The sequence below is a fragment of the Gambusia affinis genome, linkage group LG04, assembly GCF_019740435.1.
Source record: "Gambusia affinis linkage group LG04, SWU_Gaff_1.0, whole genome shotgun sequence".
Classification (NCBI taxonomy): Eukaryota; Metazoa; Chordata; class Actinopteri; order Cyprinodontiformes; family Poeciliidae; genus Gambusia; species Gambusia affinis.
The window spans coordinates 2,597,938-2,623,771 of NC_057871.1; the positions used below are offsets into that span (position 1 = coordinate 2,597,938).

At 40.2% G+C, this 25,834-nt stretch overlaps 1 protein-coding gene across 1 annotated transcript in view; it reads right to left on the reverse strand.

Moving 5' to 3' along the window:
- bnc2 (basonuclin 2) overlaps nt 1-24,800 on the reverse strand; it is a 214,697-nt gene extending 189,897 nt beyond the window's left edge. The window contains exon 1 of the mRNA XM_044113353.1: nt 24,022-24,800. Coding sequence (XP_043969288.1) covers nt 24,022-24,024 — 3 coding nt within the window. The 5' untranslated portion in view covers nt 24,025-24,800. The remainder of the gene's footprint in view (nt 1-24,021) is intronic.
- Between the last annotated feature and the right edge of the window lie 1,034 nt (nt 24,801-25,834).

The following is a 25,834-nucleotide window of genomic DNA, read 5'->3' on the forward strand; positions in this document are numbered from 1 at the left end:
CATGCAGACAGTAGAACATGAAACACGGCTGAACCGGGGGAAAGTCATTAAATGTCCCTCTCTCTGCTAATGTCACATGTGTTTCATATTATACAATCTGTTCCATTTGGAACTGGATCCTTGTTCAGTTCTTTGGAAAAAAGAAAAGCTTTCAACATATGTTGCACTTAACTCGAAATCCCACTCCCTGTTCTCTGTGAACAATGCTACCTTGTGTTCCTTTAAAAGTGGTCGTATTTTTAATACGGTTTCTAATCTGGAGAATTCCTCAGGTTTATCTGAGAAGTTAAATGGATTTTTTTCACAGGAAAAATGAGATGAAACAACTTTTTTTGCTCTCTTTCTGCAGAAAAACAAGCTGGAAAAGGACTATCAGAGTGGCCGTGCTTGTTGTGGCCGCACGCCAAGGGTAGGTATGCAGCCCAATGGACACCATCTGCATGAACACTTCTTTTTTTTTAAAGCAAGCATTTCAAATGTGTGCCTGCCAGTGTGTGTGTGGGCGTTTGAGTGTGTGCATGTGCAGAATCGGAAACCAGGAGCAAATGCTTCACGGCAAATCGGGGGGACGAGGTGGGAGAGCGGGACATTCCTGCGAGATGACAAGCCGTCACAGTCACACACCAGCAGAGGAATGTTGGGAAAACAGAGCGGGTGGGCGGGGGGTGCGGTGCGAGGCGAGGCGAGGCGGGGAGGACGACTCCGAAAGACGCAGAACGGAGAAAAGGTGACACTTCTTTAGACCGGTAGTCATGGGTTTCCAAAGAGGAGGAGGGCAGCTGTAATTAGTTTGCAGAGATACAGACGGAGAGAGAGAGGAGTGGATGAGAGAAGTTTGACTTTTGCCCCGTCCGCATCAGTAACCCGCCCCACCACAAGTCCCAGCAGCCCACCCCTGCCGCTCGCTAACTCCAACTTCTGTCATGCAACTGAAAAACCACTGGAGGGGTGAATGAAAAAGGGGGAAATGGACGAAAACAGATCCGTCTGTGTGCAGGAGGCTGAGTGTGAGTCTGAGCGGATCGCTCACTGCAGCCTTAAGAAACTTAAAAAGTCTAAAAATTCATGGGTCTAAAATTAAGGCCTTAAAGTGTATTTGATTCATTTATTAAATGTAAGTTGGTCCTAAATATGCACAGGTTTTAAATGTTGTCTTAGAAAGACAATTCAATCCCATACAAATATAGAAAATAAATAAAATTACAAGTCATAATGTTAAAGAATAAAGTCAAAATAATACAGAAATAAAGTTGTAATAGTGAGAAGAAAGTCAAAATAATAGCACAAAAATAAAGTCAAAATACTATGTGCATAAACTCAGAGTATTTTGAGAATAAAGCCGTAATATTGTGACAATAAAGTTGTAATTTTACGACTTTATTCTTTATTCACTTTGTCGTAAAATCTTGTATATTTCATGTACTTTTTTCCCTCCCATCATGCAACAGTTTGAGTCACAGACGTCTTGATTACGTTCTGATTCGAGGAGGTTCAGAATAACCAGCCAGCTTTTCTCTGTCTGTCATCAGTAAGGGCCGTAAATTTATTGGAAGTTGGTTGGATGACGCTCATCTTCACCATTGCCTCACTTCATCACCCTCCAACCGCTTCCTGTCATCTTCTTTGTCTTTTCCGCCAGTAGTAACATCCTGTTGTTAGTCACAAAGCAGTTTTGTGGAACACACTCATTTCAATCCAGCCACAAAAACCACCTCACCCAACCGGGCTGGACGATACGGACTTAAAGATTTATGCTGATGTTTTGTTGTACTATTGTGATACAGAGAAAAGGACAATTAAAACTAATTATTTCTTCTTTTTTAGGTAACTGTATGACTGCGACTGTGAGTCGCAGCAATTAAGCCCCACAAACACAAATATTGCTCTTCATATAATTGTTAGAATAAAATCGTCATATTACCAGAATAAAGTTGTAAGATCACAATTTTATTCTCGTAATTTTTGTAACATTTGCAACTTATAACATTTGTGATGTGATTCTTCAGGACACCAGTCAATAAGCGATAAATTAATAAATTGCGTGTTAAATTTAATTTACCATTTGCATGATTTATCATTTGTCCTCTTTTCTTTTTTTCTGGATGACAAAAGTCTTCAGTTTGGTGTCTTGATCTCAACCAAGTCCTTTTTAAAAGGGCAGTTTTGTTTACAGAAACTTCATAATTAATTTTACTTAATGCTTTAGTTGTTTTGTAAATTTATTTACAAAACAACTAAATGTTCCAATGTTCATTAGAATCTGAAGTTTATCGATCTTTGAGATTATTTCATCATCATTATTTATATTACCCGAAAATGGTCTCACAGCAGCAGTATTATTGTTTATCGCAATAACGTTTGGAATAATTTATAGTGCAGCAAAATTTATCATATCAGCCCTAGCAGTCACATAAAGTAGAGTTATTTGTCACTAAACAACATGCAGTATTTTCAAATTTATTGGTATCTATTGACATTTTCATTGAATAAACAGTGGAGAAATTAGTAAAACTATTCATAGACGGTTTTAAACATCATTAATTGGAATTTATCATAAGGAGAAATTCTTATCATGATAAGTTTATCACGATAAATGATAAGCGATACTTTAAGTGCCCATGCCTAAATAAATATATGTAAATTTTTTGTACATTTCTGCCCTGATACGGGTCTTAAAAGTCATTCATCATGGTCTTAAAAGTCCTAAACTTGACACTGAAACAAGCGGCGGTGAATGCCTCTGGTGGCAGATTCAGGATATATAGACCCGGCAACGACTGAGGTGGAGAAGGAGTGTGAACACCAGCGAATATGCGCTCCAGATGTGTCGGCCTGTCACGGCGCGAGTAAACACCCCGGCTGATGGACAGCTCGGGACTGGACGGCCTCGCCGTCTTCCCCCCGGGGAGCCCGCTGGATGGGGAGCGCGGGGGGATTGTGGGGAGGAGCTGAGGGAAGCAGTGGGTGAAGGAGAGGGACCCCCGCCTAAAGCAAGTCACCCTGAGGACCCGAGTAGCCTGGCAGGCTGGATGTGGAGGAGACAGAGGGAAGGAAACAACAGTAGGAGAGGGAGAGGAGGAGGAGGAAGAGTACATGGGGCAAAGAGGACTGGGCTTGATTGTTCCCCCTCTGTCCCACCTCCATGTGGCCTCCAAGGGGGCTCCTGCAGCCTCAGCAAATTTCCGTCTGGCACGGACTTGCGAGCTCCTGGGAGCAAACTGAAATATGAACCGCAAGACAGGAAAAGGGACAGCGAAGGAAGAAGAGAGAACAGGGATGGACAGAAACTTTAAGCGTAAAAGCTCAGAGTTCAAAAGACAGGATTCTTCCAAAAGCACATCAAGAAAGTTTAAAAATGTTTGCTGGACGATGCGGCTGCATCACGACGTCACGCCTGTCGTAATAAATCAATTAATGACATCAGTTCTTTAAGGAGATGAGCAGCAACAGACTTTACTGATCTGGATAAATGTCAAAGTGAAAACTGATTTCTACTAAATAATAACAGTTAAATAATAAAACTATGTGAGATAAAGTAAGTGATTTCCCCTTTCAGTGAGTATTTTGAACCTGTGGTTGCGATGGCAGCAGGAGTCTGTGTGGATCAGGCTGCACATCCTTCTATGATCTCCACTCCCATCACTGTGAGACTTGCACCAGTTTTCTGGAGCTCTGGTGAATTAGGTCAGTCACTTTAACATACATTTCACATATTTTTTATTTAACACTCATTTTGTAGAAAATTAATTTTTGCTTTTGAAGGTTCCTCAGACCTTCTTCATCCAGGGGTTGAATAATTTTTACAGACACTGTAAGTGTTATTCATGTTTATGTGAAACAAAACAAACAATGATCCGGCTGTCCTGGATGACTAATGTCCCACAAATCCTTTCGGCACAACCGATGTGTTACAACTTTGTTTTGGTTTCTTCAGAAACAGTCTTCTAGTGAGGGGAGCAATAATAGCTGCCATATTTTATTTCACAAACACCAGGATGTGAGAGATGTGAGGAAGATACAAACCTCGTTATGTTTTAGTAAACTCAGCAGACGCTGTGGTTTTCAGGCAAGTTAAAGAGCTTCAGGCCTTTGCAGGAGTTTTTCACCTATTCATCCGTCATCAGTCGACTAGTGTGATCTAACTGTTTACTTCAAGGTGGCAGATGTAATTTATAAAGATAAATGAATTTTAAACAATACATAATAGAGTTCATGGACAAAATCCAGACGTTTTCTTTCAAGTGTTTCACTTACTTAAATAAACAAACAGTTATTATATTACTAAGCAATAAGATCCAATTAGTTTAACATTAACGGAGCTTCTGATGTTTTTTGTTTTTTTTGCCATTTTACTATTATAAACTTTTTAACTGATCACAATTTCATGACTTTAAGATCACAACTGACAATAAAATATAAGTTTCTAGGCTTAACAATTGGATAAAGATGAGCCAGATTTGTACTTATGTTTAAATATTATTCTTGTTTTGTCTCCAAATAAGATTCAATGCAACCGATTCCCTTCAGACGTAACCTGGTTGGTGAAGAGTACAGGTGTGTGTAATTTAACCAGAGGCTCGTCTCACACGGAGATGAACACGTAAAATTTGTGTAAAAAGTTGGAAAAAATGGATGCAAACGCTGCAGTGAGAATGTCGTATCACGGAAGAAATGCAGCTCGCATGCAAACGCTGAAATTTTTCAAATATGAACCTCGAAGTACCCAAAGCCTTCTGAAACATGGTGGTGGCAGCATCATGCTACAGGAACTCTGTTCTTCTGGAGGGACAAGGAAGCAGGTTTGAGTTAACTGATTATGTGTCTGGAAAACATGAAACCAAAGTTCAAAACTAAAACAGAACATTTCAGCAAATAGAATCTAAAGTTTTTCTTTTCAATCTCTTGATTTATTTCTGTTTTAATTTAAGTTAAAAATGCATCTTGCTGCCTAATTAAGAGTATATTAACGTCACTGAAAGCCGCATCTCCAAAGCTGACAGCGTCCCGAGCCGAGAAAAACGACCAGAACCTCGTCTGTAATCATATACAGCAAATGTGATCTGGCACACATCTAATCCACCTTGGCCGAGGTGCTCCAAAAGCACATTAGTCGATCCGCGTGTGGGAGCAGATGCATTTGAGTCGCGTCAAGTGCAATGGAGGCGCTATCAGAAAGCCGCTCCGATGACACTGCTGCATTAAGCAGCTGTCCACTCCCATGATCATTAGCGCGATATGGATGCAGCGAAGCAGGGAGCAGGATGCCGGATTGCTACAAAGACAGCTCTCCAGGGGGAGAAGGGAGGGAGATGAGTCTAAACAACATCAAGTCGCCGCAACCCTCAGAGACACGGCCAGAACTTTTACAAGCACAAAACAAATATACAGATTGAATTCTCCCAGCATCCTCCAGCGATTAGGCAATGTTTCCTCACCCGGCTGCATCAAATTCAGGGGCAGCGTGGATGTTTTAGAGTCACTTTTCTCTTCCTGAATTTGTATTTGAGTTGCTGTAAGGAAAGAAATAACTCCAGAGAAGGTGATCTGTACTATTTTTGAGTGTTTGTGTTTTTTATAATTTGGGATGCACCTATCCACTTCTGTGACTCCCGATACCGATATCTGAGGCTCAGTATCGCCCAACACCGATCCGATAGACAAACATATGTCTAAATTGATCTTAATGTTTCATTTTGAACAGACATGAATTAGTGGCGCGCCTTTAGGGTCCAGCTGATTGATCTCCGCCGAGTTCCTTAATTTTGGGGGATCTGTGATTGGCCGATGCTTACACATGAAGCCGATTTTATCCACTTCAACAAAAGTCTAAAAATCAGTCACTGTCTCTTCTGCTCTCCCCTGAGAAGTTTGATGGACACATCAACCCACCAGATCTTGTCTGCACGCTTGCAATTAATAGTCACCACACTGATCCAAGCTCAGCAGCTTCCTTGCTATATTTAGCAAAATTCAGAGGAAAAAAATGGTTTCGGCCAAAATCGGAAACAGCAAGTCAGGCTTTTTAAGATCAGTAATCAGGAATTGACAAAAAAATCTTGCAGTTGATGCATCTCGAACATAAATGTTTTGACTTATACATTTATTCGGTAACGCAGCACCAGTTGTATTAATTCAACGTTTTCTGTTAAGTTGAGCATTGCATTTTTGGTTACAAGTTTCTTTTTTTCAGTGTTATGATCTTTATATTTATTTTGCATAAATTGATAACAGTTTATTGAGTGAAAAGATTCGTCTTTTGTCTTCTTGTGGGCGGAGCCTGTGGCTATAAAACACGTCTCTCCACTGCAGCGAGTCCTCTGACTTTGTTTATAATTTTGCATAATATTTCCTCTGTTGTGTAAATTGTTCACTCACTATTCAAGATATCCGCTGAGTTACCATGATAAATAGATAATTGGTGTTTGGTGCTCCACCTGTTCCATTTGGTTGGTGTAAAACCTGCTGATTAAGGGAGTTGTAGTTCCCTCTTCTCTTTGAGTCAAGGTCTACACATTTGCACAATGTTTCTCCTTTTAAATTCTAATAAATTATGAAAAACTTACATTTGCTAACTGTGCTTTGCTTTCATAATACATGCTAATGTTACCTTGCTGTTTTGCAAGGTTAGCTTAAGCGACCTTGAGGACAACATGTTCTGAAGCCACAAATCTAAAAAGTGAATTTCAAGAAACCCTAAAAACTCTCACTTCTTGGAAAATACCTGATTTGGGATTGGGAGATTAAGAAAAAAATCCTTTCCCTTAGAAATATTTAAAGTTTGAATGACTGTGTTAGCCTTTAGCATTTAGCAAACTGTAACTGGAAGATGTAACCTTGCTCCTTGACGATTCTCAGCCTCAAAGAGGCTCAGTCGTATATTATGAAACAGCGTCTAATTAGTGCTGCGCTAAGTTTTATGCAAGGGATTAAAAATCAAAGTTTAACGAAAATTATACACAGGAGAAAAAAAGTTTTCATTAAAACGGTTGCCATTAGCGATGAGCTAGCCAAGCGAGGATCAGGGAAAACCAGAAAACCAGCCTGAAATCCAAACATTGCGCACTTCATGTTTAATTTGTGCTCAGTTAGTTTGGAGTGTGTGCCACTAACAGTGATGAGGCCCTCCTGTGTTTTCTGGCTGTGCAAAGCGAAGCCACACAGGGGGTCATTATTTGTGACGTGAGGAAGGACAGGCATGTCTTCCTACTGCACAGATTTTCCTGTACACACCCCAACTTTTGTGCACAGTCATTCTGTCCCTGCTGTACACATGCAGCATAAGTCTCCCACAATGTGTGTGTGTCTGTCTGTGTGTCTGTCTGTGTGTGTGTGTGTGTGTGTGTGTTTACTGAGCTATGGAAAGAGGTTCACCTCCGAGCCATGGGGTGAGTGAAGATTCCTGGCGCAATGGGACAGCCCGCAACCCAGTCCATCCCAGTAGACCCCTGTCATGACTGCCTGTACCCTCTGATTTGGACTGAGGGCAATCAAGCAGACCCAGTAAACAATACAGAGCCAGGGCATTGAAAACCACAATAGCTCTTCAATGTATTCCTCTTAGATCACCAGGGACACCAGTGTTTGTCCGACCACTGTGGAAGCAGAGAGAGGAAGTATGGAGAGACTATTAAAACAATCAAAGATGCTATTTAATGCTAATGGACGATGGGAAGACATGGCATACGGTTCACTAACAGAGCTTCTTAAGGAACGTCCATTAGAGGCTTGGTTTACGGGAAAACGTATCTTTCTCTCTCCCAATTCTATATATATACATACAACACAAGAGCAATAATGCAATTACTTAAAAGTTATTGTGTCTTACAAGTCCTATGAGCAAATCTATTCTTATCTGTTGTGTCCATGTTGGGTTTTTAAATAAACTGCACAGGATCTGGATACCATCTCATCTCCAGACAGAAGAATAAAAACCTTTCCTTTGACATGACCTGCATCCACACTGACACATGATAAGGCTGCTGAAAACTTCTCATTCTCACTATTTATGAGGGAGATCGCAACCTACAAAAGCAGAAATTGTTGTTTTTTCTCTTTCCACTCATCTTAATCCAAACAAACCAGGAACATGGTGTATAGTTTGTGTGTCTCCAAAATAAACTTTCACCAGATCTGGAAGCCATGAATTCAGCAAGCTGATTATCGTGCTCTAGTTAAACGTTGGTGTCAATGACACAACATGTACTGTAACGTAGACCGACTTACTGATGAAACTCTTAACCAGACAGAAGAAAAAGTAGTAAGCTACACTACCTCAAAAGACTGAAGTATTCAAGGTATTGATACTTGGATTGAGAATCGATATTAAAGGATAAGCGTCTAGTTTATATTTGAGTATCAATCTGCACATCGCTGCAAGGCGGATGGGATGGGGTGGACTGGCTACCTGAAGGAAATCCCGCAGGTTAACTTTTATTTACAAAACACTACATGGATTCCTGCTGGCATACACTGTAAAACATTTGAAAATCAAAGCCCAGCTGCTGCCTTGAAAATACAGTTCAGGTCAACATGAAAACTGTTTTGGTTTTAACTCAGAAGTTAAAGTTCATGAAGGTGATTTCAAAACAAGAGACAAGTTGTCTGTGAATTGTTTTTTAAGCTCATTCATCTTGAATTATGAGTTTTAACTTAATGCTGCAATTTAAACCAAACAAATCTGAGCACAAAGGATTTTATTTGCTCTTCATGGAACTTTTTAGAAGAAACATTTAGATTGACTGAACTCATCTCATTTAGTGATTTTAAATTTGGCTGATTTTATGTTTGTACCAGTTTGTTACAGCTTGACATTTTCGTTTCACAGTTTATTTTTCCGATGTGCGTTTGCTGCTGCCTCTCAGACAGGACAGCTTTTTAATCTCTTTTCATTTTCAAAAGTCCTTTTTGCTGAAAATAATTTGATGCCGATGTGCTTAAAGATTTATTATGTCCTTCTTTGTAAAACTGATATCAAAGCATAACTTCAGAAGATGCTGAACATTTCTCATTTTAATTTTTGTTATTTTTCATGTTGGAGTTCTCAGGAAATTACTTCTTCATTCTCCTAATATTATGATTTTATTCTCATATTATTTCAACTTCATTCTCCTAATATTATGATTTTATTCTCATGTTCTTACGACTTTATTCTTAACTGTCATACATTATTAATGTATTATAACTTTTATAACTTGAATCTTCTTATATTATGAATTTATTTTTGTATTATTATGACTTTAATGGTCTAATAGTATGACGGTAATATTATGACTTTATTCTCATAATTAAAGAATTTTATATTCTGGCCTTAATTTACCGTTGAACTTTAAAACTAGAGAACTTTTACTGACATTTGTTTTCTAACCAACTATATGAAACCTTCCTGTTAGAGGTTTTGATTTCACCAGAGAAAACTTTTTGAAATTCTGATCTTGGTCACAGAAGCAAACTATCTTTACACTAATAATTTTTTTTCATTGTTCGGCCAACCCAAGAGACAGAGATTTTTCATTAGTTTAGAACTTGTTGCCTTGGGGGGGAGCGATGAGATATTTGACCAAACACAGAAAGCCAATAAGGGGCCATCGATTAGGACGGGATGAGCACCATATTGGACGCAGAGATGGCAAAAAGAAATTAAAAAGCTGCAACAAAGAAATGGACGGAAACTAAAGTGGAACGCGTGGATCTCATTGCATCTGGAGGGAAGAAGTCACAATAATAAACCTGAGTGAACGATGAAAGAGCAAAGTGTACTGCAGGGTGAAATTAGTCACTGCCTGATGATCTGACGTCTTTTATGCATCTTCTGCAATCATGTCGTTTTAGATTTCTGGTAAAAACTGCCGAGTAATCAGTCAGAAATGGAGTTTGCTCTGCATTAAAATTTACAAAGAATTAAGAGTTTCTCACTTCCAAACTTGTTGCTGCATCATGTAAAACCTCATTTGCATTAAAACCGTGGCATTTCCTGCAGATGTTTCAAGACGTAAATGTCTGCAAGGATTTTTTTTCAGCCAGAGAGTAACTACCCACAAAGCCGAAGAACCAATATCTGAATTCAACAGGAAATGACCAGAGAATTTCAGCGTTATTGAGAGCAGGATGGTCACATATTTACATTTTTCTAACTGACTCATTAGGCTTTACTCGACTTTTTCAAAATTTACTTGATATATCAGCACAAAAATGTAATTAAGGTCGGTCATTTGTCGTTCACTTTCTGCTGCAGCAAAGAAAAAAAACTAACTCAAAGTCCCATTCATACCTTTAGCACCAAGTCATGCATCCTCTTTGCACAACGTTCTTATGTGAATGGAAACACCGGGCAAAGTCTGGACAGAATTGTCCACACATTCTCCAGGAAGTCTCCAGGGTTTAACAAACTCAGCTGCACAGGCCTGGCTGAAGCATTTGGTCTGGGTGGCTGTGAGAGCCGTCAATCCACAGCAGCGTTCAGAGCAGCACATTAAACATGCTTCAGCTTCATTATCTTTATGTGAGCACAACTCAAAATGCTCTTCAGAGCTGATTGCACATTCTGAACGTCAGCAATATATTTATCGCTAGTTTGTCAATCTACAAAAATTAGAAAATGTCCTAGTTAAAACATTTAAAGATGGAGTTTTTGTGAGAGTCTGCTCAGTTGTAACCAGGGCTTCACGTCTGCGCTGCTTGGACTCCACCACCTCCTGCGCCTGTGAACGGCTCTTTTCCAGCCCAGGATAATTGGACGACATTTTACAATACCTCAGCATTTGGAGGTTTTTCCTCACAAGCAGAAGGTCACCCAGCACGTTGTCTACTGGGTTAACGTCAGGGAACTGGGCCGACGACTCCACAATGGCAGTTTTATTGGTCCTGAACCCAGATGTACAATGTGTGGGGCTCTTACCCTCCTGAAATACAGATTTCAAGGGACTTTCCTTTTCAAAGTCAGACAATGTATTCAGGCTGAACCTTCATCCCCGTCTGAAACACAGAGATCCAACGCATGGACCAATAAACGCTTCCTCACATTTTGACAAATCAAAGAGAGGAGAAAACAAAATGAAAACGAGTAAATCTAAGTAAATTATAAATATGATTGCATTCATTACTTCCTGGTTCTCATCCAATCACGTCGCTCATCTTTGTTTCTGTCTTCCAGACCTCAGCAGCACCACATCAACTATTTAAATAAATCTTTTGAAACCATAACTTTGTGTTGGATTCCAGAAACACTCCAGGTATGTTTTTGATGTAAAGCTCAAAAAGGTTGATTTTACATAACACTGCCCATTAGGACTGTTGGAAGGGGAAGACGGGGTGAAATCGTGCTGCCTGAACCAGGAAGAAGTCCTGGATGCCTTTCCTTTAGGTGGGAACTGAAGGATTTGTTTGTTGCAGTGGAGTTTTTGTGAACGGGGAACATCGACATCAGCGACCTGTTGTTCCCTTAATCCCCACGACGCGTCCAATCATCTATAAAACAAAATGGTGGTCAGATGCAGACACAACTCCGGCATCTGAGACCAGAGGAATATTACGAGCAGCTTTCCCCGTTGCTGTTTCCGTGCTTTAATGAGCTCTTAGACCTTTTTTAATAACTGTTGATAGATGAGACACGCAGGGACAAACTGTTTCTAACAGAGAAAAGGTTGCTTTCTGACTATCGACTTCATTCAACGTTGACAACAGGGAATGAGTATGTTTGTGTTGTAAATAGTAAGTATGCAGGAGCTATAATATGAATTGGCTGCAACTGGATACATCTGACTAGGGGGCAAATGGACCTAATGGTAGTCTTAATGCTGGCCTTGAATAATGAGGCCTTTGTCTAATAAAACTGGAAAGCCTCCAAATACCTATAGGGACCTCAGCTAGTTAGTGCAATAACAGTCTATCAAAAGAGAAAGCAAAGTGATTACTTAGAGGGTAATAAATACAAGGTCCGTGCTGGGGAAGGACCAGAGCCTGGAGTGAGAGAAAGAAACAGAGAGGAACGAAAAGAAGACAGATGAAAAGAGAGAGAGAAAGAGCGCAGTAGGTTGATATAAATTAACACATCACAAAAGCTGTGAAGCTGCTGCAGGTAACTGCTTAACCTTGTAAATCTTTCAGTGGCTATAACATTAAAATTGCCTCAGTAAAGAAAAAAAAAGAAGTGCAAACTTCAGGCACAGGGACCTTGATTGTAACACAAGGAACAAATAAAATTCTTTGGAAAGGATAAAAGTTTCTCTCTCCCTGACAAAAAGATTATTTTTATTCTCCAAAACATTAAATTTCTCCATATTTTGCTTCAAACAGAAAGAACCACATGATGAATGCAATCAAAGGCACCAAGGGCAAAGAAGATTCCCTTGAGATGTAAAACTATTGTCCCCTATTTTAAAATGACAAAGTGGGAACTTTACACCTAAAATCCAAGCAGGTGAATTCCTCCAAAGCTAAAGTTTAGTTAGAGGAAATAAGCTTCACGTTTTCACACAAAGGGACAATAAAATGCTTTGCAGTGGGATTCCCAGAATGTTTTACCTGTGGACTGAACTCAAAGAAAGAGCTTCAGGGGTGGAGGACAGGACACAATAACACCACCATCAATTACAGAGAGAGGGAGAGACGGGGCGAGAGAGAGAGAGAGCGAGAGAGAGAGGGAGAGAGAGAGAGGTTGGGGAGCCGACGTGAGGATGGACAGCCTGGAGGGAGACATGCAAGATTGGATGACAGCCGGATTTGTTCTCCACCATGTTGGTTCCAGTGAAAGTTGGGAAATTGTGATGCTGTAGCTGCTCTGTGTGTGTGTGTGTGTGTGTGTGTGTGTGTGTGTGTGTGTGTATGTGTGTGTAGGGGGGTGTGGGCGTGTGTGTGTACGTGTGTGTGTGTCCATGCTGGCTCAATTTCCACCGACAGGTGAGCGATTCCCGGCCCACTCCGCCTTAATGACCAATTTCCGCCAGGGGGTTCGCGTTGTGAGGATCGAACGGGGGAGGGGGTGCATCTCGCATTTTTCAGACAGGGTGCCGGCTTGCTGCGGGCCAGTTCTAATAATAAATCAAGATCATCCCAGGGAACCCAGTAAGCAGCAATAAACTGGTAAATAAAAAGCTCAGACCAGGCTGAGGTTCCTGTCAGTTCTGACTGTATTGGTTCTGTAGGAGGTCCGACGTCGAGTTTAGCCAGTTATTGTTGAAAACTGACCAAGAAGAGAAGCTGATGTTCAGACAGATGGTTCAACACGTCGTCCATCAACCCAAACGTTTCCTTCACCTCATGTTAAAGTGTAACTAACCACCAAATCATCTGCTTCTTTGGTAACTTTACAAAAATATGTTGTTTCTTAAAACTGTCAACATGCCCTGACAGATAATCTGTAAAAACATCGAACTCCTCCTTCTCCTCTGCTATTGCTGTGTGGAGAAATGCACTGCTGCTGGTGAAACGCAACCGATCAGAGCCAGGAGGAGGGTCTTAGCACTGTCAATCATGCTCATGTATGTGCTGCTAAATGTGCTAATGGTAGTGAAAGAACATAACATTCCAGGAAAACAGTTTATTTGCCATCACCTGTAGCTATGCTAACTAGCCTTAGCATTTATGGCAGGCTGTGCTATTGGGAAGGCGCTGTGGCGCAGCAGAAAGCAACACATACATGGGAGTGATTATTTTAGGAATTGATTATTCTGTTGATTAACTAGATAAATATCAATCAGAGAGGATAGTTTATAAATCACTGAATGGTTTCTCAGCACCACAACACACTGAAGATCTGCTGGTGTTGCATCAACCATCCAGACCTCTGAGGTCTTCTGGTTCTGGTTCTGCTCTGCATCAGAACCAGAACCAAACAAGAAGCAGCATTCAGCTTCTATGCACCACAAATCTGGAACAAACTTCCAGAAAACTGCAAAGCAGCCGAAACACTGAGTTCCCTTCAATAAAACTGAAAACCCACCAGTTAAGAGTTTCCTTTAATTAGTAGTAACTGGAACAGTGATTAATATTGATCTTTATTTGCTTGTTTATGGCATCTGACAAAAGTTTAATGCTTGTTTCATACCTGATCACTGATGTTTTTATGATGTAAAATCACTTCAAACTGCATTATTGCTGAAATGTTCAACACAAATGAACTGATCTCAACTAGAGGATTCTTCCTACCATTTAACTTCCCTTTTTTCATTCAAATTTCTCGTAAAAATTTTAACTTTACAGATGCAAGTAGTCGAGACTCATTTGGATTTTTTTTTAAACCAATGAAGGAGCAAAGTGGAGGATAAGGAGCCGGTCTCTGTCTCCTCCTGTCTGCCCATTAAAGCCTGAATTCCTCCACAAACTGTTTGTTTTCAGTTCAACTCCTCCAGGCTGCTGCACAAGATAACCCTGCACTCCTTTCTGTGCCTGTCTCCGTCTTCTCCGCTGTCGCTCGCCCCCCGCTCCCCATTCTGCTGGGGAATCTGTCTCCTATCAACATGTGGCACATGTCCTTGACAAGTAAAGAGGACCCCTCGCCGCGGGAGCCGGGCCGCCGTGTCAACCTCTGCTTTTTTCCTCCACACTTTCCCTCTCTTAATATTGAGTTGCTGGGGTAAAAGGGGGCTGAAGGAATCTAATAACTGTGACAGTGGGGCTTTTTTGGCTTTGTTCCTGAAGCTGTGCAGACACACACAGGGTAGTCTGCTGGCTCTAATGAAAGGTTAAATGAATGGGACAAAGTGACAGGAGGTACAATAAAGAAAGAGGAGGGAGGAGAGGAGATGTGTGCAAGCATGTGTCCATGTCTGAGTGCCTTGGTGAGGAGAGCTGCAATATTTAAAACAGATTAGTTTGTGACAACGTGTGTGTAGGTGTGAGTGTGTGTGTGTGTGTGCGTGTGCATCCGACTGTCCCTCTAGGACACAGATGATGAGGAGGAATTCCAGCATGGGGTTCCTTGATAAACGTTAAGGTCAGCGTTGGGAGAGGGCGGGGGGACGGGGGGACGCATGTCTCGTCTTGTGCCTCTCTCTGCCTGCGCCTTGGTGGAATGCAAAGTCACATGAAAGAGGCCCTCTTTCTCTCTGAGACTCGTCTCTTGTGTCTGTCTCAAAAGCACCACTGTCCCCCCCACCACCTCCTGACACATTACCTGTCAGCAGATTTCTCCCCCAACTCCAGAAACGGCCTGGCGATCAGATGCACGCATGCATGTGTCTGCAAAGAGACTTTAGCTGAAAAACTTTGTGTTTCCCTCAAACAGGGAAAGTTTGCTGAGACAGAAGCAAACACACAATCCTGTCATCATGAGGCTGCTTATTTACTGTGATTATCGCCACAAATGGTGCCTCTTTCAGCCAACAATCACACGCTCGGCGTTCAAACGTATCATCTACATTTCTGGTCGGAGCAGTCAATTAAAACCGAGAACTAGGAAGCCGTACCTGAGGTGAATGAGTTATTGAGTTAATCTGCATGTTTGTGTTAAATCTAAAGTTCTAGACTTTGTCAGGACATTGCAATAAACTCCAAACATTGACTGGTTCTGGATGGTTTTTGTTACGGCCAGATCTCTCCAAACTACAGCCCCATTCACTATAATTAATACTAATTAAACCTTTTCATCTTCAAATAATGTCACGTTACGTTCATGCTCTTATTTTGAAGTGGATGAAGACGCAGCAGTTTTGTTTTCTGTTCTTATGTTCTCTCTTCTCCTCCCCAAATAACTGGATTTCAAACAAACACTAGAAAACAAGATATAAAAATAGATACAATATATGGGGACACTACAGGACATGTAAAAATTTAATTGGTGCTTGAGGGTTGTAGTACCTTGAGGGGAAATATAATTTAATTTAAAACTTAGCGCTTTAGCATTTGTGGATGTAATGTCTATAATTAGTGGTTTTGGTTTAATACTGATAAGTTTTAACTACAGTGAAACCATCTGAAATGACATAAAACAGTTTAATTCAAGTCAGTGTTTCATAGTGAAAGCAAAAGTCTATATTCACGCTCTTATTTTGAAGTGGCTGAAGACGCAGCAGTTCCATTTCCTGTCCTCACATTTTTTCTTTTCCTCCCCCAAGAACTCTTCTTCAAACAAGAAACATACAGAAACAACGTTTATATAATATTAGTAGTTTTTCGAGGGCAGATATAACTTGAATTGAATATTCAGCATTTGCTAAATATTGTGTTGGTTTAGTGATTTAACTCGGAACTAATTTATCTTATTGCTACCGCAGCTAACTGTTTGTAGCTAATTACTGTCTCCTGTAGATGAACGAGGAACTAATGTCTATAATCAATAATATAATTTATAATTATAAAAACTTTATTATGGAGCCTATAAAATATCTAAAGCTTCATTCATTCTTGTCTTTGTTTTACTTTAGCTGAGAAAATCCAACACTGGGAGAAATATGAATCCAATCAAAGAGTCTGCAGGTGAAATAAGAGCGTCAGGAAGAGTTAGGAGCAAAAGACCGAGACACGCGGGGCAATACCTCCAAAGTCAACATGCTACGTCTCAGTCCTCAGGAATTTTTCATGAGCCACCACTTATCTTGTCATATCAGATTTCTTCCACCAGCCTTTTTAGGAAAAAGGAAAAAGACACCTTTAGGGCAAATTATTCTCTTTTAATCAAATCACTCTGTATGGCCTGAGGATATCTCTCCATACCTTTAGAGTCACCGGGGCACGGCCATTAACGCACACGCCCCAAAAGAAAAAATGATCCCAGCAAACTAATATCCTCACGCTCTCTGTCAATCTGTTTGGAAAGAAGAAAGAAAGAATGGAAAAAGGGAGAAAGAAAAGAAGAAAGAAAAAAGGAAGGGAGAAAGTTAAGAAGGAGATGAGGAAGAAGGGAAGGACAGAAGAAATAAAGAATTAACAACAAAAACCAAGAAAGAAATGAAGGAAAGAGAGAGAGAGTGAGCAAAGAAACAAGGAAAAGAAAGAAAGAAAAAGGAAGGAAGCAAGGAACAAAGGATGGAAGGATAGAAGAATTAAAAAAATAGATAAAGACGGGAAGAAGAAAACAAAGAAAAAAATTAAGGAAGCAAGAAGGGAAGAAAGATAAAAAAGACACAATGAAAGAAGTAAAAAGGAAGGAAAGAAAGATGGAAGGAAAGGAAGAAGGAAAAAACCCAACAAGAAAATTAAAGCTCCAACTTCAAGCTGGAGTTTCAATCACAAGTAGAAAATCCAGATTTTCTCTCTGCCTGTTCATGAAAATCCAGCGAACAACTTTATCCTGCACTGCAGCTCATGCAGGCAGCAGCCATAAAATATAAATTATATCACATAACCTTATACCTCCCAGCTGAGCCATTTGGTTACAACTCTACTCCTGTTCGCTGCAGCTCCAGGTCTCTGGTATTTCTATACGCCGACATGAGTAACATCCCAGCGCCGTTCAACGACGTACGGATCACGGCCCAAATGGAACCGACTGGAGCGCCGCCAGGCCCAGACAACGAAGTGTTTACTTTACACAGCTGCTGGTAATTAGTTTTGGACAGAATCAATTAAGGCCAGAGGTGGGCGGAGTATCCAGAAAGTATACTGAAGAAAGAGTAGCACTACGTCAGCATGGTTTATTCAAGTAAAAGTAAAAACATATTTGGAAAGAAGTGTACTCAATAACTGATGAAATTATCTATCATTTAATATTTTAAAATTACATCATCAGACGGACCAAAATTTAAGGTGGATATTTTGGTATCTTAAGGACAAACATGACAATAATTCATATGATAACAAAAAAATAACAAAATTAGGCAAAAATAATTATTTTCCAAATCAGTTTTTTTCAATAAAAAACTTCCATCTATCCATCCATTTTCTTTACACCCTTCTTCCCTAATGGGGTCGGGAGGGTTGCTGGTTCCTCTCCAGCTGCGTTCCGGGCGAGAGGCGGGGTCACCCTGGACAGGTCGCCAGTCTGTCGCAGGGCAACACAAAGACATACAAGACAAACAACACACTCACACACTCACACCTAGGGAGAATTTAGAGAGACCAGTTAACCTGACAGTCATGTTTTTGGACTGTGGGAGGAAGCCGGAGAACCCGGAGAGAACCCACCATGCACAGGGAGAACATGCAAACTCCATGCAGAAAGACCCCGGGCCGGGAATCGAACCCAGGACCTTCTTGCTGCAAGGCAACAGCTCTACCAACTGCACCACTGTGCAGCCCCAATAAAAAACTTATGAACCTTTAATAAAAACTGCAGGTGTGTGTCTGGTGACTTTGTGGTTAAAACATGTTTTTCATTCAGTGGGTAGAAAATCCAGACATTTTACTCAAGAGTAAAAACACTTCACAGTAAAATTACTCAAGTAAAGTAAAAAGTACTGTGTAGTGAAATACCCCTAAAAGTTTTTTTTTTGTTTTTTTTTTCAAAAAAAGTTACTCAAGTAAGTAGTTACTCAGTCCTAAACCAGAGCAGAAAACTCAGAGAGTTGATTAAAAAACACATTTAACGTTTCTTTTTGTGCTTTTCAAAGTGACTTTCAGTCAGTGAGACTCCTGCAGACTCTTGTCCGGGTTTTCCTTTTTTCCAGGTTGTCCTGCAGAGCATTTTGATGAACATGCAAAATGAAGCTTTAGGAGAAAAAAGAGGTGCATGTAGCAACAAGTCTCAGCTTTACAGCTTAAACACACCTTTTACCGCAGAGACTGATTCTAATCTGATTAATTTGCCAATTGCAATTGTGATCTTTCTTCCCACCGCAGACAATACTATCATTTAGCAGATTAAAGCTTTTGTATAATATCAGGCCGTGTCATGAAACAACCAAATGACTTCTATGGATGACGTTTTGCTTTATAGCACTAAAAAGGAAAGTCGTTTATACAAAGTTGTCTTAACCAAAATGGATCAGATTTCCGTTTTTTTTAGGTTTGAGATGTTGAGTTTTTAAAATAAAACTGTAACACATAAAAGAGAGAAATGAACAGAGAAAAGTTCCTAAATGTTTTAATGTCAGAATCTCAGACTGTTCTCAGTGTTTTAAAATGTAAAACACTAAAGTTGACAATGAAGTTACAATAAATATTTATACAATAAACAGGTTTTAAGTAGAAACTCCTCTGGACCAAAAGGGAGCAAGGAAGGAAGGAAGGAGGGCAAAAAGAAGTAAAGTAGGAATGGACAAGGAAGGAAAGAGAAAAGGAAGGAGGGAAGAAGGAACAAAAAACAAAGGAAGGAAAGAAGAAGGAAGGAAGGAAGGACACACTGAAGAGCAACAGGATGAAAGAGGAGGAAGGACACAATGAAGAAAGAAGGAGGAAAGAAGGAAAGGACACAAGCTAGGACATGAGGAAGGAAGGTAGGATAAAATAAAAGGACAAATTTATACGATGGAATTTTTCATTAATGAGGAAAAAATCTGGAAATAAAAATGTTTTTGATTACAGTGAAACATTTCAGAGAACTTGGCTCTTTGAGAAAAACTTGCTGCTTTGTGAAAGTTTTCTAAAGTATTTTAAAGAAAATGCAACCTGACACGCTATTGGCTGCTGCTTACCAACCAGCCAATCCAGAAGCAGCATTGGCTGAACCTGTAAGTTCGGCGATGAACTGAAGACGTTAGCTTGAGCGTTAGCACCAGAACGATTTCCGCTGTGTGTATTTTAGTGCATCTTAAAGTATATTTGGGATTTGAAATATTAAAATTTTCAGTTAAGAGGGTTTTTCGGTAACATTCGCTGCGGTCCCTAATCTAACGCTTATTTTCTCTCCATATTTTACTACCATGCTGCTTTCTCCAAGCATTTTCCTTGGTGGACATAATTGTAGCACAAAATAACTTCATCATCTGCAAACCTACTTTAGATTGATGGATGGAGAGAAATGTTTCAACCTGTCAAAGTATTGATGGCTCTTCTACCTCACAAGCAGCTTCATCATTCGCAGTGGAGATACGCTGCGTTCTTTAGACGTTTCTACATCTTCAGCTCCGCGCCTCCGGGATGCTGCACTGGTTAAACAGGTGAAGAGAAATGATGGATGGATTTCATATAGTTTGACTCCAGTCAAAGTGTGGTATGTTTTCTGTTTTAAATGTGAATCGTTTTGAGTTTCCTGTCCCGACGTCTTCATCCGTCTACCTGGATGTTTCCTGGATTCATGCGCTGCCATCATTCCTACGCTTCGTATTTTCAACTTGCTTCAACCCCGTGCACTAAAAATGTCTCGTATCACTTCACTTAATTTAGCAGTTTAAATGCAGTGATGAATTATGAAGATAAAAGTGAGAAAAAGAGATACTCCATATATTAGGATTGACATCGGTATTGGCTGATGCTAAAGCTTTTGGATTTTTTTTTTCACAATGTATATATCGTATATGTATATATAAATATATATATATATATATTATATGTATATATAAATATATATATATATATATATATATATATATATCCAGGCTAATTTAGAATCCCTTCCATTTCTTTAACTGACGAAGGCTGAGCTGCAGACTCAGTTGAATAATTGTACGGGTTTTTGTTTACAAATGCAAACGATCTTGTGTCTCCTCAGGAAGCCAGAATGTTTATCTCTCAAAAATATTCAGATTTTTTTTTCCTTGCTGCAAAGTAAAGGTCTGAGTGAACTCGCTCCAGTATTTCTTTCTTCCTCTCGGTTTGAATTCATGACATTTTCTGATGGCTGTCTAAGAATCACATGAACAGAGACCAGATTTCCTAATGTTTTCTTGAGCGTAAGTGTGTGAGGATTCAGTTTCATACTTTGTGTAGCGAGAAAAAGGAGAAAAGTAATTATCTCTCTCACATGTATGTTGTTCTAAGTTACGTTTTATATTAAATTAGAAGTCCAGCCATACAATTTGTTTTAACATTTAATCGTGTCTCTGCTTGGTCTCTAAAGTTCACGGTTTGAGTTACGCTGCTGTGTTCAAAGGTTTCCACACAGAGACACCGCTACATTTACCCCCACCTCCCACTTTCAAAATATTACCTTTTCCGTCACTGCCAAGACACACTATCAGCCACACAGGAGATTACTGACGGAGCGTAGCTGGGATGTATCATTACAGCGAGCAGCTGGTTGAATTAAAAACAATTAATATCAAGCAGAAACGTCGGCTTGATATCATCAGGTGAGACGGAAAATGTACTCAAAATCTCCACATAGAAGTAAGAATGAAAGACAAAGTTTAGTTTAAGCAGAAATCTGTTTTTGGTTCATGACATATGTTTTTTTTATAGAAAAGATTAAAGTGGCATAGAAATGTCTTATATTTCATCTTAAAGGGGCACATGGTCAAATTTGATGTTGTATTTTCATGCCTTGAAATTGGGCCTGTGTCTCTTTAAGAAGCTCCTCCTCCTCCTTTTGAAACTCCACCTTCAGGAAGTCGTGGCTCCTTTATTAACCCTTCAGCAACGTTTTTACCAGCGTTGGACTGAGCAGAAGCTCCTAATGAGCTCAACAGTTCCACCAGGTGTTTGCTAATTACTGCTGGCTAGTTTGAAGGAGCTGTCTGGAGGCGGAGCTGCGTCTCGAAGGCGGAGCTAGGTCCACCGAGGCGTTTAGCATGGCTGAATGGAAATGAAAGGATTTCTCCAACATGCATGAAAGAATCAAAGCAACACCCCAGGTATATTTTTGTTGAGGGAATAACTTTATGACATGATGTAAAGCTAAAAAAAAAAGTAAATTTTACTTTTATGTACTGCCCCTTTAAGTGTTACCTCATATCACTCAAGAATCTCCAGTAGCAGTCAGTCTCATGATCAATATGAAGATGCCTCTGACTGAAGATTAACAAAGAAAACCAGAGGGTTATGTTTTAATATTACAGAAAATATGATTTGAAAGAAATTTACAAAGGCAAGAACATAAGTGAGAATTCCTATGAAAAGACTGAACGTTTGGAAAACACAGACAGCAGCTGCTTTTCCATTAACTTTACAATTTACAACTTGAACTTACAAAACTACATTAGCTTAATGGAGATTCTGAATAACCTCACGATTTTTGTTGAAAGGTTTTGCTGCTGGATGTTTTTTTTGTTTGTTTCTTGGCTGGATCAAAGATTGGTCTCTTTAAGAAAACTGCAGCAGAAACAGAAACAGTTTTCACGTCACACGAGTCACATGATCAAAACCACAAAGAAGACAACAGGAAGTAGACGTATGATGATGGCGCACCGTGTTTTTTTACAACTTACTGTATCAACACACCTATTCACGATATTTTAATTGTGTTTCTTATTTCATATAAACATCACAATAGCGAAATTGTGTTTTTTCGACGCTAGCTCAATATTACCAAAGTTTTGTGCATCTCTAAAGGAAACACGATTGATAGAGGATCAGCTCTGGCGCCATAACTGAATTATGAATATATCTAATGTAAATGTTTACATCCGTCACTGCCATGATTTTTAATGACTTATCGCATGAACAATTAATTTAATTTCTTATTTAATGGAAACACAGAAATAGCAAAATTGTGTTTTTTACACAAAGATTTGCACAAATTTAATGGAAACTCAGCTAATGAGAGTTCAGAAGGAGACAGACAGAGTGGGATAGAGGACAGCGTGCGTGCGTGCGTGCGTGCGTGCGTGCGTGCGGAGGGGTGGTTCACCATGTGAGCAGTAATCAGACGGAGCCAGCAGGGGGGACAGTGGAGGTTGGTGGGGTCAGAGCAGAGCACCACTAAGCAGCCCTTCTCTTCATTAGGGGCCTCTCTAAGGAGGGGGGCGTCACAGGCCTACCTGTCCACCAGATTATTGAACCGACTAACCAGTGGCTCACAAACACACACACCCACACACACACACACACCTCTGATTCTCCCAGACCCAGAGGAATCACGACCCAGCTGCAGCCTCGCTGATAACTTTAACTTTTTCTTTAACCTGACTCCGTCGCCGCTGCCGCTGACCTTCACCACTCTCTACTTTTGAACCTTTGTCACCTTCAGAAGATGAAAAATGTTATTTCCTGAACTCACAAATACTCACATGTCAACAGAACGAAGACAACTGAAACTGCATTTCACCTTGCGACTCTCAAGAAACTGCAGCATGAGGGTAAAAGGTGGAGGCTGAGATAGACGGCGATGTTTCAAACATCCCGCTGACAGACGGGCTGCAGAGCGTTTGAAGCAGCTACATTCATCCACATTTTCTGTAACAGTTTCTTTACTTTCCCTCCCTCTGTCTGCTCATGTCACGAAGTGTTCAATCCAAGCTCAGAAGAGTCCTGAACTGGGTGCTGTGGTGGCGCAGGGGCAAAGCACAACCCACTTAGTCCTCGTGGTGGTGGTCACAGGTTCGACTTCCGGCCTGGCAACATTTGCATGTCTTCCCCTCACTTATTCCCCTCTTTCCTGTCACACTACTTTCAAATAAAGGCCACTAGAGCCAACAAAACCTTAAAAAGAAGAGTCCTGAACTGATTTAAGACACATACGTTCTTCCCTGCAAAAAAACACAGAGAAGTTGCGTTTTGGATTTTGCGTTCATAAATAAACTCAAATCTCATGCAACAGGATTTGTTTGTTTCTCAGACTGAATCACAAAGAAAGCAGAATATTTAAGGTTCAGAGAAGGAAAACAGCAGCGCGGCTTCAGGCCTGCCACAAATGAAATGACATCCAACAAACATGGCACATGTGCAGCAGCTTTCTGCTGGCTGATAACATAATGACACAGCCAGTGTGTTCAGACAAAATCCTCCAACAGTTTTTCAAGCTGTGTGTCAGAGCTATGTTATTTTTAAATCTCTAAAAGTCCTGAAAAGTTTGTTTCAGTTGAGAAAAGGGGGTCAGTAAGGCTTCTGTAGTCAGATCTGGTTGTTTCAAAGAAAAACAAAGAAAGGGCATCAGAAGAGTTTCACTTAGATTCAGTCATCAGATGAAGATGAGAAATGTTTCTTTTTCTGGTGAGTTTAGTTCTGATCTTTGTAACTTTTGTCCAAATAAAGTTAAAACTCACTCATTTTACTCAGCAGCAGAGTTAGTTTGAGTAAATTTAGAAATGTAGAGCATAAAAAAATCATATTTACCATTGCTGCATGTTGTGTCTGACAGACCTCGGGGCTCCTGGGACGTTTGGAGACTTGTCCTGAAAAAAGTCAGATTTCGCCCTCAAGTGGGGGAACTTTCTCCCTCTTCCAGTCGCTTCTGAAATCAGGAACGGCGCTTCGGTTCTTCTCTTTCACCAACTCTGCCTCGATGTTTCTGGCAGGGTTTATTCACCTGAAGAATACAGTCACTCTTTGGGGGCTTTTTTGATTTAGATTTTTAATCCAGCAGGATCGCAGGAGTCGCGGCTGCTTTGCACGTCGGTTGGATACCCGTCGGTGTCCCGGAGCGGAGCGCTGCGCCTTGCGTCTGTTCAAACCCGCAAAGTGAAGAAATCAAGCTGGAATCACAGACAAGCAGGAGCTGGGCTGTTGCTGCTTGTCCTACCTTGATGAAAAACGGGGAAGAGGGAAGAGAGAGGGGGGTGAAAACGCCTTCTTTACACTTCCCTGGTGATTTCCTAGTGCAGAGTCAGCAGCCCAGTGTGCGCCGAGGAGCTGCGGACGGTCCGGGGCTGCAGGGGGAACTCGGGTGAATTCAGACCCTGAGTGACTGAGAACGGGGGTCCATCTGAGCTGATTTATGAGGCTGTGTCAGGACCGAGATCCCCGTCTGGTCGCAGCAGATCCGCGGGGAAAAGCCGTAGCCCCGAGATAAGAAGAGCTTGTGCAACGTTTGAAAAGTTTTCAGGGCAGTTTTCTGCTGCGCTCATTCAGATCAGACACGTTTACTGTCGCCCGGGAGGAAACACGCTGAATTAAACTACTTACTTAATGAAGTAAGAAAAATATCCCAAGATTTTTTTTACTTAGGCCTATCAAGGTGCCAATTAACTTTAGGTGAAAAAATTAAGTGTTAATTATATTTTCCTAACGATATTTTAATTACGAAACAGTTTTAAGTGACTTTTTTGTTCGTTTTGGACATTTTAGTTGTTGGCGTAAACATGTACAGGAGCGAGTTAAAGTCCACGTTTAGACTTGTATTTATAAACCTTTAAAAAAATGTCAAACTTAATATTTACTTTAATAGCCTGGCTTTGTTTTCCGTGTGCATGCAACAAAAAAAAAAGAACAGAAATGGAAGTAAACAAACTTTATCACCATTTTTCTACTGAACTAATGGTCCACATCACAGGCTTCAAGTCATCCTGAGTATAAAATTAAGTTTTATTAAACTTTCCTCCACCATTTAGCGCCCACTCTGGTATTTTGACTTCCAAATTTTCACAGGTGCATTTCAGTAAATTAGAATCTCACTGAAAAGGTAATTTGTTTTAGTAATTCAGTGAACATCACATGTTACACAAAGTGTAATTTATTTCAAGCCTTTATTTCTACCAATTTTTACCATTACAGCCTGATTTCCAGCTTCTGGAAGAATATTTCCTGAGTGCAATAACAGAAAAAGGGGGTTAATTCAGAAATGTTCTGGACATGTTTACTGTACAGCACAAGTTGAACTGAAGGCTTGGGGGCCAAATCCAACCTTTTACATTCACCATGTTTGGTTTATCTCTTGTTCTCACTTCTGCGTCTCATTGTTTCTATTTTGGATTTGTTTCTTCAGATTACCGTTTACTGTTTGTGTTAAAGATTCAGGATTTTTGACCCTTTTTCATTCTCTTTGCTTTGTTTATTTTTAACTTCACCCTGTAATGGAGAACCAGGTGAAGGCTTAGAAAAAAAATTTAGTTCACGAGAGTAAGGTCATTCGACAATGAAGTCGAAAAAATATGAGAATAAATTCATAATGTGAGAATAAAGCTGTAAAATAACATAAAAAGTTGTAATA